This window comes from Amblyraja radiata, chromosome 26, assembly GCF_010909765.2.
Source record: "Amblyraja radiata isolate CabotCenter1 chromosome 26, sAmbRad1.1.pri, whole genome shotgun sequence".
NCBI classification, from domain to species: Eukaryota; Metazoa; Chordata; class Chondrichthyes; order Rajiformes; family Rajidae; genus Amblyraja; species Amblyraja radiata.
Window position 1 is genome coordinate 157,386 of NC_045981.1, and position 18,874 is coordinate 176,259.

Genomic DNA, 18,874 nt, shown 5'->3' on the forward strand with positions numbered 1-18,874 from the left:
GGAGTTTGTCCTGATATAACAGCCTGGATTTGCCACGGGCTGAACGTGAAATACAGTTGTACATCCCAAGCTGGGGAGTGTAGGAAGGAAGTGCAGATGCCTCTTTACACCGAATATAGACACAACATGCTGGAGTGACTCAGCGGGTCAGGCAGCGTTCTCCGAATAAAAAAGGAGTAGGTGGTGTTTCGGGTAGAGACCCCACCCCACACAGGCGGGAGTGTTTTATTGTTGAGGACGCACGAGGGTGGGGGTCAGTCTGGCGGCAGGGGGCTGTGGGACAGATGTGCTCCACATCTGCACTGCTGGTGAATACGTGCGGCTTGTCATGCTCGCAATGCCGCGGAGAGGAGGAGGAGACGGGCGGAGCTGCGGTTCACTGTGCGGGCTGTGTCGGTGTCACAACTCACAACGCCAGAATGCCGCTACAAACTACCAATGTGGGGGTTGGCTCTTTAATTCAGTCTATCCACTGGTAATAGCCCGCACAAGCTTAGTGCCCGCGACTCTGCACGACCCCGTTGAGCGATTGTTATCCCGGGCGCGACTTGTTTGGACTGTGAGTGTTTTGTTTCAGTTTTAGTTGGGGAAATTGACCTTGATTGTCTTTGGTGGTTGAGGAAATCGGCGAAGCGGCTGCGGTTGGCAGGTGGGATGAATGTGGGAGATATGTGAGGGGGAGGTTGTGTGTGAGGGAGAGCGAGAGTATGTGAGAGGGAAGAGACTGAACAAGACTGAGACGGGGGAGACTGTGAGATGGGGAGAGACTGAGTGAGAGGGGGGGGGGGGGGGGGAGACTGAGAGGGGGAGAGACTGAGTGAGAGGGGGGGGGGAGACTGAGAGGGGGCGAGCTGTGTGCGTGAGAGAGAGAGGGAGAAACCCGACGTTAAACGCCTCTCGGGCAACCATTGGCCGTCAAGCGAACTCCCCGACTGAACGCGGCTACCAAAGTTCACAGCAGCCTCTTTGTGCCGCCAGGTTGACACAGTTGTTCGTGCACGGACATCTGCGGGAGCGGCGCATTCTTGTGGAAAGACAAACGCCATTTACTCGACATGAAGTGTGACAAATGCACTAAGAAGGTGAGGACAACCCCCTTTGTCTTTGGTTAGTTTCTCCGTGTGTTTTCCCTTCTTTATTTCCCTACCTTGCAGCAGCGCTCGCCGCTCCACGCGTTTGCTAATAACCGCTATCATTTTAATGCAGGAATGTAGCAAAAAACGGAAGAACGATGAGAACGCAAGTCTGATCATAGATACGAGAAGCCCTGGAGCCAGCGACAGGGACGAGGTAAGACACCTGAGAGAGATGAGAAATAACACAACGGCCAGTGAACGGTGCAGCGTCGCTGAAAGGTTCTTTCTATTTTATTTTAAAAGGAAAGTGAATTTCATAAGTTGGCCAACGCAAAAATATTCCTCAGTGACTGCCTAGCCTGTGAAAATTGTCTAACGTCCATGGAAAGTCAGCGGATCGCTGGACAATGCCAGGAGTTCTTGACTGCACTTGATCTCAATCAGGTAAAATGCACCCAGGACACAAAGTGCTGGAGTATCTATTCTCTGCAGGTCGGCCAGCATCTCTGGAGAACGTGGGTAGGTGATGTTTCAGGGGGAGACCCTTCTTCGGACTAACTCTAGGAGGGGGGGGGGGGGGGGGGAGCTGGAAAAGGGGAGAGGCAGGACAGAGAGAATGGTAGGTAATGGGTGGGAACACAGGTGACGAGGGGGGGGGGGGGGGGGTTGAAAGGCAGATAGTTGGAACAAAGGTGAGAGATATGAACAGAAGGTGTGAGACAGATTTAAAAAGTTGGCAGGAGATTGGGCAGCCTCACAGCACCAGAGACCTGGGTTCGATCCTGACTATAGGTGCTGTCTGTACTTCTTGCAGCACTACAGGTTTGTGAAGGGGTTGAGAGGGAAAGATAAATCAACCGTGTGGAGTAGACTCGATGGGTCGAATGGCCTAATTCTGTTCCTGTGATTTATCAACTTACAAACATAGTACTCTGTAAACAGCCTAATAAACAACCGAAAGAAGTTCAGTATCTTAAAAAAAACAAGCAAAGAGTAATAGAGACAAACACAGTGCCCCTAGTCCACGGACTATGTGCTCTGTCTCTCGTTCACCACCCACTCCCTTCAATTGGAATCTGTTTTCCCTTATCAATTTTGGCATGGATTCAATCTAATTTATTTTTATTTATGTCATTGATAGGGGGGATAAACTGCAGGTCCCAACCTTCCCCACAATTTAGATTCTGCGTTGTCATTGTCTTGCAATCAGCAATTGACACCTCCCAGATCAAATGGAGCTGAGATTGAGGAGGAGAAGGGGGGGGGGAAGTATCCAACCTCTGGCATTCAACCTAGATTCCACACCTCTGTTTATCAATGTGTCGTTCTTTCAAAGAGCTCAGTGGGTTTGGCAGGAACTGTGGAGGAAATGGACAGACTCTTGAATACTTCAGACACTTGTTTGCCTGTTTAATGAATACTCTTGTTTGTGGCCGCTCTCAGCTGTCTGCACTTTGTCATGGTAGAGTATTGTTAATGTGTACTCTGGCAGTTGGAAGCTCCAAAAAGTGAGTTCACAAGCAATAGTGTAACAGCGGTCAGATTCAGGTGTACAATGGAATATCACAAGAGTGCTTAATGTCGGAAAAGAACTGCAGATGCTGGTTTATAGAAAAGGACACAATGTGCGGGAGTAACTCAGTGGGTCAGGCAGCATCTCTGGAGAACATAGATGGGTTGGGACTCTTCTCAAGGGTGCTTATACCTGAGAAGAGACAAACTGCTGGAGTAACACTGCCGGGCAGGTGACATCTCAAGAGAACATGGATAGATAGATGACATTTCTTCAGACTTGGACCCTGACCCACAACATTACTGATATATGTTCTCCTGAGATGTTGCTGACCCACTGAATCACCCCAGACTTTCGTTAAACAGCCTCTGCAGTTCCTTGTTTCTACACTTCAGTGTTATACCTTTTGTTTAGTTTAAAGATCCAGTGGGGGGGGGGGGGGAAAGGGCCTTCGGTCCACAGAGGCCACACTGACCAACCCGTTCTATTCTACACACTAGGGACAATTTTACAGAAGCCAATTAACCTACAAACCTGCACTTTTTTGTGATGTGTGTGGAAACCAGAGCACCCACAGAAAACCCACGCAGTCACAGGGAGAACGTACAAGCTCCATACAAACAGCGCCCGTGGTCAGGATCGAAATCTGGGTCTCGGGCGCTGTCAGGCAGCAGCTCTACTGCTTCACCACTGTGCCGCCCTCTAATTCCTCTCTGCTCTAATGGTACATCTATGACTTGAAGATGTGGTGTTAGCTGTTGTTGCTATGTGTACGTTCCAACACAAGAACATCATGTCATGCCGTCAATGGCACCATACATTGAGGCATACATATAATTACCTTTCTGCTAAATTGTGCTCCTCTGGTTCAGATTACAAAAAAGCCTGGTTTCACAAGCGAATTGCTTGCAGGTGTTGTGGGATGCCTTCAAACATTAATGAGTAAAATCATCCAGCCGTGCCCATAAAAATGAGAAACTTGCTTTGTCTTCTTTACTCGAGTAGGAAAATCAGTCAATGAAAGATGACCTTTCATAGAAAAATAGATGCAGGAGTAGGCCATTCGCCCCTTCGAGCCAGCACTGCCATTCAATATGATCATGGCTGATTATTTAAATTCAGTACCCCATTCTTGCTTTTTCCCCATATCCCTTGATTCATTTAGCCCTAAGAGCTAAATCTAACTCTCTCTTCTGTGGCAGAGAATTCCACAGATTCACAAATCCCTGGGTGAAAAAGTTTTTCCTCGTCTCAGTCCAAAATGACCTACCCTTTATTCTTAAATCTGAAAAAGGGTCTCATCTCAAAAAGTCATCCATTCCTTCTCTCTACAGATGCTGCCTGTCCCGCTGAGTTACTCCAGCTTTTTGTGTCTACCCCTTATTCCTAAACTGTGACCCCTGGTTTTGGACTCCCCCAACATTGAGACAATTTTTTCCTGCATCTAGCCTGCCCAATCCTTTTAAGAATCGTACATGTTTCTATAAGATCCCTCTCACCCTTTTAAATTCCACTGAATACAAAACCAGTCGACCCATTCTTTCATCATATGCCAGTTGAGTGGAATGTCATCTGTGGATAGGATCCAAATGTAAAAAGTAAAAGCTTCGATCTTTGCTGGGAGATCAGTTCAACAGTCATTATATTAATTTAATATCATTTCAAATTAATTCTCTTAAAATCCACATGAATATGTTTATCCAATTTGGTTGACTTGAATTAACTGTTTCAAGATGAATGAAGTTTATGTATTAATGAAGAAACGAGTAACTGCAGATGCTAGTTTACTACAAAAGAAGACACAAAGTGCTGGAGCAATTCAGTGGGTCAGGCAGCATCTCTGGAGAATGTGGATAGGTGATGTTTTGGATCAGGGCCCATCTTCAGATTGGTCAGTCATTCTGAAGAAGGGTCCAGACCTGAAACGTCACCTATCCATATTCTCCAGTGATGCTGCCTGATGTGCTGAGTTACTTTAGCACTTTGTGACATTTAGGTATTGACAGTTGTGGGCCAGTATTGTAATAAGCTGATGTCATTGAGTGTCAGTGATGACTATAATTGTTTAAATGTTAAAGATTTCATTTCCTTGTTACCATGAAGCGGATGATAATTTTGTGTAAATTTTTTAGGAGAGGTTGGACAAACTAAACTGTTGGAGGTTGCCAGGTTACCCGATCGAAGTATATACTGACATTTTGTGTATTATATTGTTCACTATGAGTACTATGTTTACATATGTGGTTGTGTTGCAAGTAAGAATTTCATTGTTCTGTTTGGGACATATGACAATAAAACGCATTGGACTCTTGACTAGTTTAGACAGTCAGAACATTTTTCCCAATTTGGAAATGTCAAAGACAAGAGGGCAAAGATTTAAGGTGAGAGAGGCAAAGTTTAGAGGTGTAAATGAGTACACTGAGAATGGTGGGTGACTGGAATAACCTGCCATTGGTGGTGGTGGAGGCAGGTATGATAGTGATATTTAAGATGCTTTTAGATAGGTACATGGGTGTGCAGGGTATGGATGGATATTGATCAGGTGGAGGAGGTTAGTTTAACATGACAGCACTGACATCGTGGGCTGAAGGGCCTGTTTCTGTGCTATCCTGTTCTGTTTCCTATGTACATGCAAGTGCTTTATATTGATTGTTCTCATCTTAGGTCTTGGCAGTGCAGTACGGCATATACTGTTGTAAATTTGTACAAACCCCCCCCCCCCCCCACTTGCCACCCTAAACAAAACATTTTTCAAATCAAATGAATGCTTTTTATTGGGATGCATCACCGTATGATTTGGGAACGACTCCATCCAATACCACAAGAAATCGCAGAGGGTTGCGGATGTAGCCCAAACCATCACACAAACCAACCTCCCTTCCATTGACTCCATCTACACCTCACACTACCTGGGCAAGGCCACCAGCATAATCAAGGATGAGTCTCGCCCCGGTCACTCCCTTTTCTCCCCTCTCCCATCAGACAAGAGGTACAGAAATGTGAAAACGTATGCCTCCAGATTTAGGAACTGTTTCTTCCCAGATGTAACCAGGCAACTGAACCATGCTGTCACCAGCTAGAGAATGGTCCTGACCTACCATTGGAGACCCTCAGACTGTCTTTAAGCGGACTTTACTGAGCTTTATCTTACACTAAACGTTATTCCCTTAATCCTGTATCTGAACACTGAACAGCTTGATTGTAATCGTGTTCAGTCCTTTTGCTAACTGGATAGTTCAAACAAAAAAGCTTTTCACTGTACCTCCGTACACGTGATAATAATAAACTAAGGGCAAATAAATCTATAACCATCTTAGAGAATGGGTGAATAGGTAGGTGTGTGGGAAACCCAACTCGTGCAAGTCCATGTATTACCATTACCTCATGTTGTTCAGTCCTAGAACCTAATCCTCAACAACCTTATGGGACTTTTTTCTCCTGATAATGCCTTTAAAGTAAGAGGGGTACATTTAAATGATGTACAGGGTAAGATTTTTTACATAGAGTGGCAAGTGCCTGGAACGTGCTGCCAGGGGTGGTGGTAGAGGCAGATATGATAGTGGCCTTTAAGAGGCTGTTAGATAGGCACGTGGATAGACAGAGAATGGAGGGATACAGAACTACAACAATTGTTCATCCCAGTTTGGCAAAAGAATAAATCAGGGAAGGTAGTGCATCCGTGGATAACAAGGGAAATCAGGGATAGTATCAAAACAAAAGATGAAGCGTACAAATTAGCCAGAAAAAGCAGCCTACCAGAGGACTGGGAGAAATTCAGAGTCCAGCAGAGGAGGACAAAGGGCTTAATTAGGAAAGAGAAAATAGATCATGAAAGAAAACTGGCAGGGAACATAAAAACTGACTGCAAAAGTTTTTTTAGATATGTGAAGAGAAAAAGATTAGTTCAAACAAATGTAGGTCCCTTGCAGTCAGAAACAGGTGAATTGATCATGGGGAACAAGAACATGGCAGATCAATTGAATAACTACTTTGGTTCTATCTTCACTAAGGAAGACATAAATAATCTGCCGGAAATAGCAGGGGACCGCGGGTCATGGATTAAAGGCCGATAAATCCCCAGGGCCAGATAGGCTGCATCCCAGAGTACTTAAGGAAGTAGCCCCAGAAATAGTGGATGCATTGGTGATAATTTTTCAAAACTCCTTAGATTCTGGAGTAGTTCCTGAGGATTGGAGGGTAGCTAATGTAACCCCACTTTTTAAAACGGGAGGGAGAGAGAAAACGGGGAATTACAGACCAGTTAGTCTAACATCGGTAGTGGGGAAACTGCTAGTCAGTTATTAAAGATGGGATAGCAGCACATTTGGAAAGTGGTGAAATCGTTGGACAAAGTCAGCATGGATTTACGAAAGGTAAATCATGTCTGACGAATCTTATAGAATTTTTCGAGGATGTAACTAGTAGAGTGGATAAGGGAGAGCCAGTGGATGTGTTATATCTGGACTTTCAGAAGGCTTTCGACAAGGTCCCACATAAGAGATTAGTATACAAACTTAAAGCACACGGTATTGGGGGTTCAGTATTGATGTGGATAGAGAACTGGCTGGCAAACAGTAAGCAAAGAGTAGGAGTAAACGGGTACTTTTCAGAATGGCAGGCAGTGACTAGTGGGGTACTGCAAGGCTCAGTGCTGGGACCCCAGCTATTTACAATATATATTAATGATTTGGACGAGGGAATTGAATGCAACATCTCCAAGTTTGCAGATGACACGAAGCTGGGGGGCAGTGTTAGCTGTGAGGAGGATGCTAGGAGGCTGCAAGATGACTTGGATAGGCTGGGTGAGTGGGCAAATGCATGGCAGATGCAGTATAATGTGGATAAATGTGAGGTTATCCACTTTGGTGGCAAAAACAGGAAAGGAGACTATTATCTAAATGGTGGCCGATTAGGAAAAGGGGAGATGCAACGAGACTTGGGTGTCATGGTACACCAGTCATTGAAAGTAGGCATGCAAGGTGCAGCAGGCAGTGAAGAAAGTGAATGGTATGTTAGCGTTCATAGCAAAAGGATTAGAGTATAGGAGCAGGGAGGTTCTACTGCAGTTGTACAGGGTCTTGGTGAGACCACACCTGGTGTATTGCGTACAGTTTTGGTCTCCAAATCTGAGGAAAGACATTCTTGCCGTAGAGGGAGTACAGAGAAGGTTCACCAGACTGATTCCTGGGATGTCGCTAGAATTTAGAAGATTGAGGGGGGTATCTTATAGAAACTTACAAAATTCTTGAGGGGTTGGACAGGCTAGATGCAGGAAGATTGTTCCCGATGTTGGGGAAGTCCAGGCCAAGGGGTCACAGTTTAAGGATAAAGGGGAAATCCTTTAGGACCGAGATGAGAAAAACATTTTTCACACAGAGAGTGGTGAATATCTGGAATTCTCTGCCACAGAAGGTAGTTGAGGCCAGTTCATTGGCTATATTTAAGAGGGAGTTAGATGTGGCCCTTGTGGCTAAAGGGATCAGGGGGTATGGAGAGAAGGTAGGTACAGGATACTGAGTTGGATGATCAGCAATGATCATATTGAATGGCGGTGCAGGCTCGAAGGGCCGAATGGCCTACTCCTGCACCTATTTTCTATGTTTCTATGGGCAGGTTAGTTGAACTTAGTGTCATGTTCGGTATGGATATTGTGGGCTGAAGGGCCTGTTCATGTGCTGTACTTTTCAATGTTCTATGTGTGAATAGCCATTAGGCTACTCGTCGTAGTCACAATACCCATGTTCTAAGAATTGAAAATCAAACCCAGTCAATGGAATTTGATGTTTTGTGGCAGTCCTTCAACTTCATTTGTTTGTCCTTGTTTTGGATTTTATTTTAATTGCATCTAATTAAATTTGACACCGAAATATAATGTAAAAGCAGTTCAAGAGGAATTTATCATTGAAATTTGTGAAAAGACACAGTATTTTTTATCGTCCGGCTCTAAGGATTTATTAATAAAAACACAGCAGCTGGCACATCAATTTATTAAATCTAGCAATTAGTTTTTTGAAATGGGAAGGAAGAAATTTTAATTTAAAAAGAGTGTCTCTGAATGCAGGTTCATTTTCATCTAAAGTGAATGGTGTTCTTAGTAGTTGTGGGGAAAGCTTGCATAGTGCACTAACCAGGGTATTGCTCAAGGGTTTACATCAAATTGTCATTTGGTGTTCTCTTGTAGAACTTGCACATTCAGAATACTTGGGTTTAATATTTGTAGATTTGAATAATGTTTTATCATGTTGCTGCCTCAGTGATGTAACATCTTTGTATGTTGCAAGCTCCCTTTAAACTCTCACAGCCTGCAATAAATACAGCAAAATATCAAATTATTTACATTGCTTTTTTCCCCCACCATCTCTCCTGAAGAGAATTATGTCTGGATACCAACTATTCAAAGTCACCCTTGATGAAGATTATACAAACCTAGCAGGTTATTACCAAAGATCGGCACAGTGTAGGAAGGAACTGCAGATGCTGGTTTAAGTTGAAGCATAGACACAAAAGTTGGAGTAACCAAGCGGCATCTCTGAAGAGAAGAATTGGTGATGTTTCGGGTGGGGACCCTTCTTCAGGCACACAGTGCTGGAATAACCCAGCGGGTCAGGCAGTTTCTCTGGAGAAAAACGATTGGGGACCTTTAGGATCGGGACCCTCCTTCAGTCTGAAGAAGGGCCCCGACCCGAAACGTCAGAGTCGGAAGAAGGGTCCCATCCCGGAACGTCCCCCATCCTTTTTCTCCAGAGATGCTGCATGATCCGCTGAGTTATTCCAGCACTTTGTGTATTTTTTAAACTGACATCTGCAGTTCCTTATGTCTTTATTCTGAATCTGAATACCCACAGATATTCTCCTCCCAATACAGACTATTCGCCATATTCCCAGATTTAATTCAAAGGGAGCCTTCAAACCAGCCTTTTCTATTTTAGTAATATAAATTGACTTAATTTTTTGCCATGTCTCTAATAAGTCAAACAACTAATATGGGCAGATTTAGTTTAGCATAAAATTAGTGCGGAAAGAGGCTTTTTGCCCCAGCGATTCCGTGCCGACCTGCGATCCCTGCAAACTAACACTATCCTACACACTAGGGACTGTTTACAATTTTAACCAAGTCAATTAACCTACAAACCTGTAGATGTTTGGAGTATGGGAGGAAACCGGAGCAGCCGGTGAAAACCCACGCATGTCACGGGGAGAACGTACAAACTCTCTACAGACAGCACCCGTAGTCAGGATCGAACCTGGGTCTCTGGTGCTGTAAGACAGCAACTCTACTGCTGTGCTGCCCCATAATCTATGCCTCTTGCCCTCTTTTTCTACCTATATTAGATAATTCACTGACTTAACTACAGCACTTTGTGTCCTTTTTAGTAAAACAGCATCTGAAGTTCCTGTGTCTACATATTAGATCATATCTTACTCAAATCTGTATTATATTTAGGTTTCACAAACCTATCCATTTCCATAGCTTTCTGGAAAATGTTTGCATCTCCACCATATTTAAGAGAGAATTATACCGAAACTAGAATAGGTAGGGCATAAAAAGTCCTAATTACCTTATTTCACGGCCTTTTGTCGTCTTCATCTCTAGCCTTTGTCCACTCATCTGTCGATCCTGATCTCCCTCGCCTGTATCCACCTATCACTTGTCAGGCTTTGACCTGCTCCCATCTCTTTACCACCTTTCCCTGTCTAACTGCAAATAGCATAAAGAAGAGTCCCAACCCGATATGTCACCTATCCATGTCTTCCAACTTGACAAAATGGATGAGTATAGGTGGGCAAAAAGCCTATCGTGGATGTGGTATGTCGAAGGACTTATTTCTATGTTGTACAGCTCTTTGACACACCGCTCCACAAAACATCATCCCTGCTACTGCAACTCACGGGATTGGTCAATATCCAGTGTGTCAAACGCCAACACGCACAAGTGGTGCGACTGTGAGAATCCACCATTGCAACTTCTTAAGTAAGAAGTCACAATTTATTGCTTGTTATTGGGTTAACATATGATGAGCACTGGGCCTGTACTTGCTGGAGTTTAGAAGGATGAGGGGTGCCTCATTGAAACTTACAGAATAGGCCTAGATAGAGTGGATGTGGAGAGGATGTTTCCACAAGTGGGAGAGTCTGACCAGATGTCACGTGTTAAAAGGACGTACCTTGAGAAAGGAGATGAAAGGAGATCAAGCTCCCGTGGGGGCAACCCGGTGCGGGGCTGAGACGCTGCCGTGTGGGTGGCCTGGCTACCGGCTGGAAGGCGCTCCGGTGAGGGCGGACCGGCTCCCGGCTGGAAGGCGCTCCCGTGGGGGCAGCCCGGTGCGGGGCTGAGACGCTGCCGTGTGGGCGGCCCGGTGCGGGGCGGAGATGGTGCTCCGGCGGCGTTCTGGTGGCAGCGACCTGGAGCTCCCGTTGCAACAGCTGCGTCCGCTGGACTGGAGGGCGGCAGCTTCGACTACCCCCGGGCCGCGGAGCTTGAACCGCGGGACTGATACCATCGCCCGGTGGTGTATCGCCTCGGCGCAGAGGGAGAAGAGGAGGGAAGAGACAGTAACTCTAAGACTTTTGCCTCCATCACAGTGAGGAGGTGTTTGGTGAACTCACTGTGGTGGATGTTAATTTGTGTTTATTGTGTTGTTATTAATACATGTATGGCTGCAGGCAACAGCATTTCGTTCAGACCGAAAGGTCTGAATGACAATAAAGGAAATCTAATCTAAGAAAAAAAAAAGAGGAATTTCTTTAGTCAGAGGGTGGTGAATCTGTGGAATTCATTGCCAAGTCAATGGATATTTTTAAGGCGGTGATTGGCAGATTCTTGATTAGTACAGGTGTCGGGGGTGAAAGGAAGAAGGCAGGAGAATGGGGTTGAGAGGGAAAGATAGATCAGCCATGCGGAGTAGACTCGATGGGCCGAATGGCCTAATTCTGCTCACAGAACTTGTGAACTTATCCCTTGTGTTTTGCAGAGATGTGATGAGTCCAAGCACAAAGTGCTGGTTGTTTCAATTTCGCCTCAGTCAGTGATGTATTTTGCTGCTAAGCACTCTATAAGTGTTTCTGATGTAATGCAAAGACTCTCTGGATTCTTGAAAAGCCTTGGTAAGTAATAGTATTGCTTTTAATATTTAGATTCTAATCGTGTCATGACATTCATTTTAACTTGCAACATGAAAATATAAACAAAAACAAATACATTTGAAATGGAAAATTTGTTTCAAATTATGTTTTTAAGTAACACCAGACTAAGTGGGACCCGTTGGGTCTCAGTCACACAGGAGGCCTGGTCCCCCAACGCAACCCCTTTCCCCCCCAAGGCAATATTCCATCACTCACCCATAGCCCCTAACTGCGCAGGCGCGGCACATTTCCCATCATCTTCGAGCACTCCCTCCCCCCCCTCTTCATGTGTGGGAGGGTAGAAGGGAAGTGGGGTAGGTGGCGGGGGGGGGGAAGGGGTGTGTGTGGACCTGAAAGTGTGTATGTGGGGGGGGGGGGGGGGGGTGAGTTGAGGGGAGTGTGGACGGGGGGGGGGGTTGTGGAGGGGGGGGGGAGGAGTGTGTGGACGGGGGGGGGAGGAGTGTGTGGACGGGGGGGGGGGTGAGGAGTGTGTGTGTGGGGGGGTGAGGAGTGTGTGTGTGGGGGGGTGAGGAGTGTGTGTGTGGGGGGGTGAGGAGTGTGTGTGGGGGGGGGAGGAGTGTGTGTGGGGGGGGGAAGGGGTGTGTGTGGACCTGAAGGTGTGTATGTGGGGGGGGTGGGGGTGAGTTGAGGGGAGTGTGTGGACGGGGGGGGGGGGTTGTGCGGGGGGGGTGGGGAGGAGTGTGTGTGGGGGGGGGGTGAGTTGAGGGGAGTGTGTGGACGGGGGGGGGGAGCAGTGTGGGGGGGGGGGGGGAGGAGTGTGTGTGGGGGGGGGAGGAGGAGTGTGTGGGGGGGGGGTGAGGAGTGTGGGGGGGGGGGTGAGGAGGGGGGGGGGGGGGGGGGAGGAGGAGTGTGTGGGGGGGGGGGGGGAGTGAGCTCGGAGAAAAGACGGGGAAGAGCCAAAGGAGGGGGGAGCCAGTGAGGGGACCAGAGGGGTAGTGGCTGATCGTTCTCCTCTGCCGGGATCAGAATCTCTGCTTTCTGTTTGGCAACATCTCTGACTCGGGGCTGGGCAGGGCTGGTTCTCACATGCTTGGGGCTGGGCTGCTTTGGGTCCCTCCGAATATTGTGTCTGGCTGGAAACCTCCGCCGGCCATCCTCGGCTCCAGTAAAGACGCCGGAAGAGGCGGACTGTCTCGGGGAGAGACGGAGGAAGAGACTAATCCGCACAGCGCTGACTGGCAGGAGAAAAGATCGATCTGCGCTTGTGCGGTTTTTAAGATTTTTAAACCTTGCTTACTTTTATGACATTCAACCGATTGGAACAAAACTTGGTGCACTTGCAGCACAGGAGAATGATGAGTCAACTGGCGAAAAATCGTAGTGTTATCGCGAACTGTTTTTGCGCAAATAGAAAGACTGCCAAACCGGAAGATAACAAGATCAGAGTTTTAGTTATGTACAGATAGATTTCTAGGATAAAATGAAGCATATCCAAAGAAGTTCATGCGATATATGTTACAACGGAAAATAGACACAAAAAGCTGGAGTAACTCAGCGGGACAGGCAGCATCTCTGGAGAGAAGGAATGGGTGACGTTTTGGGTCGAGTCCCTTCTGCATAATGGTTCTGATCATAGTGTGGTGTAGTGCTGAAGTAAATCAGTGGGTTATCTAATATAGATGGAGTAAGCTGAATGGGGGGAAAAGTGAGGAAGGGACAGGTATTATGGGACTACGCAGTGTGCACAGCGGTAGAGTTGCTGCCTTACAGAGCTAGAGACCTGGGCAGGAAAGATATGAAAGCTAGAGAGGGTGCAGGAGAGGTTTATCACCTGGATTAGATGGTATTGACTACAAGGACAGGTTGGACTCCTTTCTCTGGAACGCTAGAGGTTGAGGCAAGATCTGATAGAAGTTTAGAAAATTATAAGTGGCGTAGATAGGGTAGACAGAACCTTTTTTTACCCCTGGGTAGAAATATCAAAGACTAGAGGGCATAGCTTTAAGGTATTTAAGATGAGAGGTAAAGCTTAAAGGAGATGTGCGGGGCAGGTTTTAACTCTGAAACTGTAACATTCTGCAAGGCATGGTGATGATGACATTTAAGAGGGTTTTGCATAGGCACATGGATAGGCAGGGAAGGGAGGGATGTGGATCATGTGCAGGCAGAAAATAATGGTTTAACTTGGGATGGTGTTCATTGTAGACATTGTGGGCTGATGGGATTGTTCTATGTTCCACAATGTATTGTCACGTGTACTAAGGAACCGTGAAAAGCTTTTTTGTTGTGTGCTATCCAGACAGTGGGAAGACAATGCATGATTACAATTGAGCCACCCCAGTGTGCAGGTACAGAGGAAGGGGAATAACATTTAGTGCAAGATAAAGTTCGATAAAAGATAGTATGAAGGTCTCTATTGAGGTAGATAGTAGATTAGGAATGCTCTCTAGTTGGTGATAGGATGGTTCAGTTGCCTGATAACAACTGGGGAAAAAACTGTCTCTGAATCTGGAGGTGTGCGTTTTCACACTTCTGTCCCTGATGGAAGGTGGGAGAAGGAGGACTGGGAAGAGACTCATCCTTGATTATGCTGATGGCCTTGATGGGGCAGTGTGGTGTAAATGGAGTCAATGGAAAGGAGATTGGTCTGTGTGATGGCCTGGGCAGCGTCCACAATTCTCTGCAATTTCTTGTGGTCTTGGATGAAGCTGTTTCCCGAACCATGCTGTGATGCATCCTGATAAAATGCTTTCCACAGCCCTTCTGCAGAAGGGCAAATTGACTGTTTGCTGATAACTGATGCACTTTGTCTTATTCAGGGGCCCACTATGTCTTCAACATGATGTTGGCAGCTGATTTCAGCCTTCTTGAGAGTCAAAGAGAGTTTGTTCAACGCTTTTACCAGAGAAGCCAAAACCAACATGCTTTACCAATGTTTGCCTCTGCTTGCCCAGGTAATTCACCTCTTTAATATATCATATTAAATTTTACATGTTTGTAAGGCCACTGGCAAATAAGGTAGAGCTGTTGCCCCTCCGTGCCAGAGATCCGGGGTCCAACCTCGCCTCGTGTGCTGTCTGTGTGGAGTTTGCTCATTCTCCCCGAGACCACGTGGGTTTCCTCCAGCTACTCCAGCTTTTTTTTCCACATCTCAAAGACGTGCACATTTGTAGATTAATTGGCTTTTGTAAGTTTCCCCTAGTGTGTAGGGAGTGGTGTAACATAGAACTAGTGTGAACTAGTGATCGATGATTGGCATGGGTTTGGTAGGCTGATACGTCATGATACAGATCTATAAAACTGGTTAGGCTGTATTTGGAGTATTGCATATCTTGCAAATTTGGCTGAAACATTAGTATTGAAAACTAAGGTTCATTTTATAATGTTTTTAAATCTTTTAAATTATCAGTACAGGTGCACAACCTTTTTTCCGGAAACCGAAAAGCTCCGAAAATCGGACATTTTCGGTCCTGGAAAAAAGGGAGGGTATATTGCCCGGGAGAGTAGGGATCCCTAGACCTAGTACAGTGAGCGTCCACCGAGGTTCCGCGGTCACGTCTCCGGGTGACCCTCGGTGGACGCGCACTCAACTAGGTCTAGGGATTCACAAAAATGCTGGAGAAACTCCGCGGGTGCAGCAGCATCTATGGAGCGAAGGAAATAGGTAACGCTTCCGGCCGAAACCCTTCCTCAGGAAGGGTTTCGGCGAAGGGAGGGGAGAGAAGGGAAAAGAGAGAGGAAGGATCTGCCGGACATGCTGTGTGTTTGTGTGTTTGTTTGGCGGAGTCTGAGGGGTGAAACGCCGGCACTAAGAGCGAGCGAACGCGCGAACAGAACGGACAAAAGCAACGATCATGGGTCGGAATAGGTGACCAAAGATTTTTGTAGGTGACATTTCGGGTCGAGACCCCTCTTCTGACTGACTCGGGGGAAAGAGGAGCAAGAGCTAAAGACAAGTGAATGGAAGATATGCCGATATCTCCCGGCCCTTTCCCTTTCCCTTTCCCTTGACTATCGGTCTGAAGAAGGGTCTCGACCCGAAATGTCTACCAACGCCGCTCTATGAGCGTTGCTTTCATCCGTCTGTCCACGCATTCGCTCGCTCGCTCTTGGTGCCGGCGCTTCTTCCCTCATGGCAACTATTGAAAAAGTCGACCCGAAATATCACCTATTTCCTCCTATTATCACGTATTCCTCATCAGAGATGCAGCCTGATCCGCTGATTTACTCCAGCCTTTTGTGTCTGTCTTCGGTTTAATCAGCATCTGCAGTATGTGCCATTTCAAAAGTACAAGGCATGTGCCGTTTAAAAAGGAAGTGATAAAAAACATTTAAAACATTTAACAACACCTAAACTGTTCCCCTGCAACGTTGCGAGAGACATAACTGAAGTTGGGTCGGGGTTACTGAAATGACGGAGGTTACGCTCTGGTGCGGACTACGCGTCAGTTCATTGTATTTCGCAGGAGTGGACCATCTTGCGCGCTATAAGATCTTTGCTCCAATTAATTTGATTACTCTAGCGCGGGGCCCAATTGGGAGAAATAGGTCCTATCGGCTAAAGGCCGGCCCTGACCGGGTAACTACCGGGATCGAGGCGCAAACTGGCGACCTTGCGGCCACGAGCCGAGCACTCTACCACTGAGCCACAGGTTAAAATCTACGCTAAAAACCTTCCGTTCGGAAAACCGAAAAATCCCGAAATCCGAGAAGTGTCTGGTCCCACGGCTTTCGGATAAAAGGTTGTGCACCTGTACAAGTAATCGATTGTAGGATATAGAACAGGAACAGGCCCTTCAGCCACAATGTTTGTGCTAACCATGATGCCAAATTAAACCAATCTCATCTGCCTTCAAGGTCTATATCTCCATTCCCTAACTGTTCATGTTCTCGTCTAGATACCTCTTAAACATTGCTATTGTTTCTAATTCTATCACTTCTGCTGGCAGTGCCACTCATCAATTTATATACTACTTAGAGGTTTCCTCTCAGCCTCTGCGCTGCAGAAAAAACACTTCAAGTTTTCTCCATCCTCTTCTTAAAACTAACACTCTCTAATCCAGGCAGCATCCTGATAAGTCTCTTCTGCTCCAAATCCTTCCTGTAATGCTGAGACCAGACTTCAAATGTAGTAGATGAACCAACGTTTTATTAACTGCATCATGAATTTCCTATTTTTATAGTCCACAATCTATGAAAGTGCTGACTATAAACTTCATTGATAAAAATGAAGGCAAGCATGCCGTACATCTCCTTAACCACCCTATCTACTTGAGTTACCCCATGCAGGGAGCTACGGGCCTGCACATCAACACTCCAAAGGCATCTGCCATTTATGCAATACGTGTATTTTCCGCTTGCATTTTATCTCCCAAAGAGCAACACCTCGCACTTGTCTGGATTAAACTCCATCTGCCATTTCTCTGCTCATGTTTCTATTGGTGAAAATATTCACTGAGACCTGAGTAACTTTATTGTTAACGGAGCTCTGGGAGAAGAGTCAAGACCCCATGGTCTGTGCACACCTTCTTCCCAAGTGATCTTTACAGCTGGTTTATATATATTTTATCAACAAACAATGGCAGGCGTTTACATTATCTGGGTGAGGGGCCAGTCAACCCCTTAGCAACTTCTTAGCAACTTAATCATGTTTTTCAGTTATTGTAGCTGAACCATATCTATATATTGCAGCATCTGGCCTTGTGACTTAGTTCTCCATTCTCCACTTGGCATTTAGCCAACCAAAGTCAATGTTCAGTAAACATGTTATAATGTCCACATAGTCAAGTATCCTGACATCCCCTCTGCTTCCAAAATTTACCCCAACATTGCCAACCAGTGGTTGTCAATAATTGATCTATAGTTGCACTGAAAGGTTGGCAGGGGTGCCCCATGTGCATCAACACTACCAAGGGGAAGCTCAACATTGCCATTTTGGTTGATGCTATCTGTGCAGCTCAATAGGAATCCTATTTTTATATACATCGTCCCTCCCCCCCACTCTGCAAGTTCATTAATATATCATTCCCAATGCTTAGACTTGATAACTGATGTCACATACATAATTCTGAGTCTGAAGGGTCCTGACCCGGAACGTCACCCGTCCTTTTTCTGCAGGGATGTTGCCTGATCCGCTGAGTTACTCCAGCACTTTGTGTCTATCTTTAGCAGAATATCAACTTCCAGCAGAGAGAGAGACATCCAGCACTGTTTGCCAGTCTGTCTGCCAGTTCTATGAGGCAGCAATCCAGAACTGTTCATTGCCCTGCCACCTTTCCACAGCATTCTTATTTATTGTGATTTATTTAACCTTCCCTTTAAATGTAGTAATTACTATTCTGATAAACAATAGGATGTTCATAACAATTCTCCAATAAAGACATTTAACCAAGTTCCTTTTGTTCCTTATGTAATAATTAAATTGGCGACCTCTCAGTAGTAATTCTCCAGACCCTGACAATGATCTTTCCTTTCCACCCCCCGCCCATTTGTAGACTTAATGTATCCTAATATATATAATATTAATCTTTCTCAGTTCCAGTTGAAGTAATCACAATGTCCAATATCACCACAATTATTCTATTTCCATAAGACCATATATCAGAGCAGGATTAGACCATTTGGCCCATTGTCAACTCCACCATTCAACCATGGCTGATCTACCTTTTTCCTTTCAACCCCACTCTTCTGACTTATTTCCGTAACCTTTGATGCCCATGCTAAACATTGAGACGGTTATGCAAGTTATCGACATATTGTGATGAGTAAACCTGTAAAGTTGTTCAAAAAAACAATTTAAATCTAAGACATTTGAATATGAAAGGTTTAGAGGGATAATAGAATATGAATGGATATGAAAGGTTCAGAGGTATTTGATGCAAATGGGACCAGCTTCGGTAGTCATCTGGGTCTCCATGGATGTGTTTGGATGAAAGGCCTGTTCCATGGTGTATGGTTCTATTACATGTTCTCTGATTACTGCAAGTCAAAATTGAGAAACAAAATTTCATGTGTTGGCTTTAGTCTCCGTTGTCCCGGTTTTATCCCCAGCTTAATTAGATTTGCCTACATTTTTAAATGAAGAATCCAGTCATAAAATATATATTTTATATATACGTATCAAGTAGCCCATTCTGTTGTGTTTAAAGTTGATACAACAGAAACCATACAATATACTCACAATTCACTCCTCTCCTCTCCC

The 18,874-nt window shown here is 45.6% G+C and overlaps 1 protein-coding gene across 4 annotated transcripts in view; it reads left to right on the plus strand.

Annotated features, from left to right (window-relative positions):
• narf (nuclear prelamin A recognition factor) overlaps window positions 1-18,874 on the plus strand; it is a 34,750-nt gene that overhangs the window by 173 nt on the left and 15,703 nt on the right. Inside the window, exons 1-6 of one of the 4 annotated variants that reach the window (XM_033044005.1) lie at window positions 385-559; window positions 979-1,082; window positions 1,207-1,290; window positions 1,380-1,520; window positions 11,562-11,694; window positions 14,493-14,627. In XM_033044005.1, the coding sequence (XP_032899896.1) occupies window positions 1,056-1,082; window positions 1,207-1,290; window positions 1,380-1,520; window positions 11,562-11,694; window positions 14,493-14,627 (520 nt within the window). In that variant the 5' untranslated portion in view covers window positions 385-559; window positions 979-1,055. Of the gene's footprint in view, window positions 1-384; window positions 560-628; window positions 650-978; window positions 1,083-1,206; window positions 1,291-1,379; window positions 1,521-11,561; window positions 11,695-14,492; window positions 14,628-18,874 lie in introns of those variants that run through there. The other 3 variants (XM_033044008.1, XM_033044006.1, XM_033044004.1) reach the window with 3 other exon arrangements.